Source organism: Propithecus coquereli, unplaced genomic scaffold (assembly GCF_000956105.1).
Source record: "Propithecus coquereli isolate 6110/MARCELLA unplaced genomic scaffold, Pcoq_1.0 Scaffold2, whole genome shotgun sequence".
Classification (NCBI taxonomy): Eukaryota; Metazoa; Chordata; class Mammalia; order Primates; family Indriidae; genus Propithecus; species Propithecus coquereli.
The window spans coordinates 15,049,800-15,052,719 of NW_012144966.1; the positions used below are offsets into that span (position 1 = coordinate 15,049,800).

General features: G+C 34.7%; 1 protein-coding gene across 1 annotated transcript in view; it reads left to right on the forward strand.

Annotated features, from left to right (window-relative positions):
* Positions 1 to 2,920, forward strand: part of LOC105809706 (coilin-like) — a 24,525-nt gene that overhangs the window by 5,955 nt on the left and 15,650 nt on the right. Inside the window, exon 2 of the mRNA XM_012643544.1 lies at positions 2,575 to 2,889. Within this exon, the coding sequence (XP_012498998.1) occupies positions 2,575 to 2,889 (315 nt within the window). The remainder of the gene's footprint in view (positions 1 to 2,574; positions 2,890 to 2,920) is intronic.

Here is a 2,920-nt window from a genome sequence, read left to right on the forward strand (position 1 = left end):
AAAAGTTTTAGGTTAAATTCTCTTTATATCTAGGCCAATATTTTAAATTCTGACTTCTTAGCAAGACAGGTATTGATTATGATTTTTGAGTTAACATCAATTTATACACTCACAGAGTTTGAGAACTTTTGAACACTTCAGAATTTATCTGATTCAAATTTTTCATTTCACAAATACAATATATAGAGCATAGAATGTTTGAGAGGCTTGCCTAAAGTCATCAGCTGTTTACTGATAGTCAAAAAAAAAGTAAGAAACAGTCTCCAGACTACCATCTCAGTGCAATTTCCAATATTCACTAGTGTCTCCTTTCTGAAAGGTCATGCTATTTACTACAAGAGGAAAAACGAGCAGAAATTAAAGTCTACAATATCTTTCATGAAGAAAGGTATTATTAATCTTAGTCTCTATGGAATACATTCATAATCTAAGAGGCAAGAAATAACTTCTTAAATTCTGATTAATGTTAAGGTACAGCTAAGGACATATATCAATGACAAAACTTGGAAAAATTTTAAAATAGAATTTAATAATCTTAAGCCATTATGTTATAATAACAATATCAAGTAATATCACTATGTAATGCTCTTAAAATATAGATTTCATTTGCATAAAGAACATTTTACATTGAATTCTGGTATGGAATTTTAGTAAGAGCTCATAAATGTTTAAGTAATTGTCATGCAATACTGTATTTTTTAAAATTAAAAACTTGGGAATATTGTAGAGAGGGTTCAAATGCTGATAGAAAAATGGACTAGCTAACCTTTACAAAGTCAGCAGAAATCTTGAAATTCAACATTTTACAGGAACTGTATTTATGCATTATTTTGTTTAAACTAATTGTAGGTTCATAAGCAGATTTTGAATACAATTTTCTGCTCCTGGCGAATATCCCAAATCATAAGTTTTCATGTTTTTAATTTCATTTTATAATGGGGAGACATGAATGGCTCTGCTGATAGCCTATTAGAGAGGGTGGTTTTCTCCAGAACAACAAAATATCTTACTGGGAAATGACACTCAAATAGAATGTCAGATTCTATGCAGATTGAAGATTTTATGCAGTGTGGGAATTAAAGCTTTAAAAATAATGGGGGATATATATATATATATATCTCATGTTCAAAAAATGACTTCAGCTATGAAAAATCTATATAATTTCAATATGAACAAATTGACCAAAATCTCGAAGATCATATACATTCGAAAGCTCCCCTAAATATTTTGCTTTATAAAGTAGCCAAATTCCCATTTCTGTTTCTCTTCAAGAAGTAGCTGAATGGCTCCTTTTTAGGAATAGTTAGAGATACAAACTCAGTGTTTGAACCCCCTCAAAAATTCATAGGTTGAAGCCTAAATCTCCAATATGATGGTATTTGGAGGTAGGGCCTTTGTGCGGTAATTAGGTCATGAAGGTGGGGCCCTCATAATGAGATTAGTGCCGTTCTAAGAAGAGACACTGGGAGATGATCTCTCTGTTCTGCATGTGAACATCCAGTGAGAAGGGTGCTGTCCACAAGCCAGGAAGCAGGCCCTGACCAGACACTGCATCTGCAACTACCACGATCTTAGACTTAGCCTCCAAACTGTGATAAATGAAAGTTTATTGTTTAAGCCACACAGTCCATGGCATTTTTGTAATAGCAGCCTGAAGTGACTAAGATACAATGACTTCTTTTTTCACTGGATGAGAGCTTGGAATGGGGCATCTGGTCTTTTTCCACTCCACAGTAAAGTATTTCTATAATTTTTGAATTAACAGTTGATTCCTCACAGTCATATGAAGTTTGGTCTCAATCCAACTTAAATGAAAATTTAAAAGCACAGAGGGAAGTAAAACTCAGTGGAAATCAAGCAGGGGGGAGGGGGCTGTAGAGGAGAGGGTGAGTTAAACCTACCTGAGGGGCACAGTGAATACTATCTGGGTGATAGGCACACTTACAGCCCTGACTCAAACATTAAAAAAACAATCCATGTAGCCAAAAACATCTGTACCCACATAATACTTCGAAATTAAAAAAAAAAAAGAACACTGTAATAAATAAATAAAATGAAGCAAAATTTCATGTAAACAACAGCTAAGTTTATTATCTTATTTTGCGAGGTAAAACAAACATCTAAGCAAGCTTCTTTAAAGGTAGAAGATAGAATATATCTTGAAAATAATTGCACTCAGAATTTTTAAAAAGTAAAAATATTAAAAAATGGCTAAATGCAGATGTACCTTTGATAGGAATAAATTAAAATTCCTAAAGCATTACCATGTGCATATATTCCAGTTCCAAAATTTTTGTATAGTAACATTTCAGTTGTAGCTGTGGGCAATTTGCAGTATATTTGCTTGTCCTGTAGAAACTATAAGATGCTAAATCAAGGCCTAAAATATTTTTCCGATTCTTTGGGTTAATACATTAGTGATGTAACTTTGAAATTATTATGATATCTGATGTTTAAGAAAATCTTGGTATAAATACTTTAGGTAATTTTTTTCTAATTCATTTAAAGCCTTTTTTTTTCATTTTTATTTAGATGAATGAGTTTTAATCTCGTAAAGAATAGTCACGTTTTCAGCACCGAGCAAGATGGCAGCCTCCGAGACGGTTAGGCTACGGCTTCAATTTGATTACCCACCGCCAGCCACCCCGCACTGCACGGTCTTCTGGCTTCTGGTCGACTTGAACAGATGCCGAGTTGTCACGGATCTCATTAGTCTTATCTGCCAGCGCTTCGGCTTCAGCTCTGGGGCCATCCTAGGCCTCTACCTGGAGGGGGGACTCTTGCCCCCCGCGGAGAGCGCGCACCTGGTGAGAGACAACCATCGCCTCAGAGTTAAATTAGAAGAGAGAGGAGTTGCTGAGAATTCTATAGTAGTTAGTAATGGTGACAGTACACATTTATCAGCCAGAAAAGCAAAGAA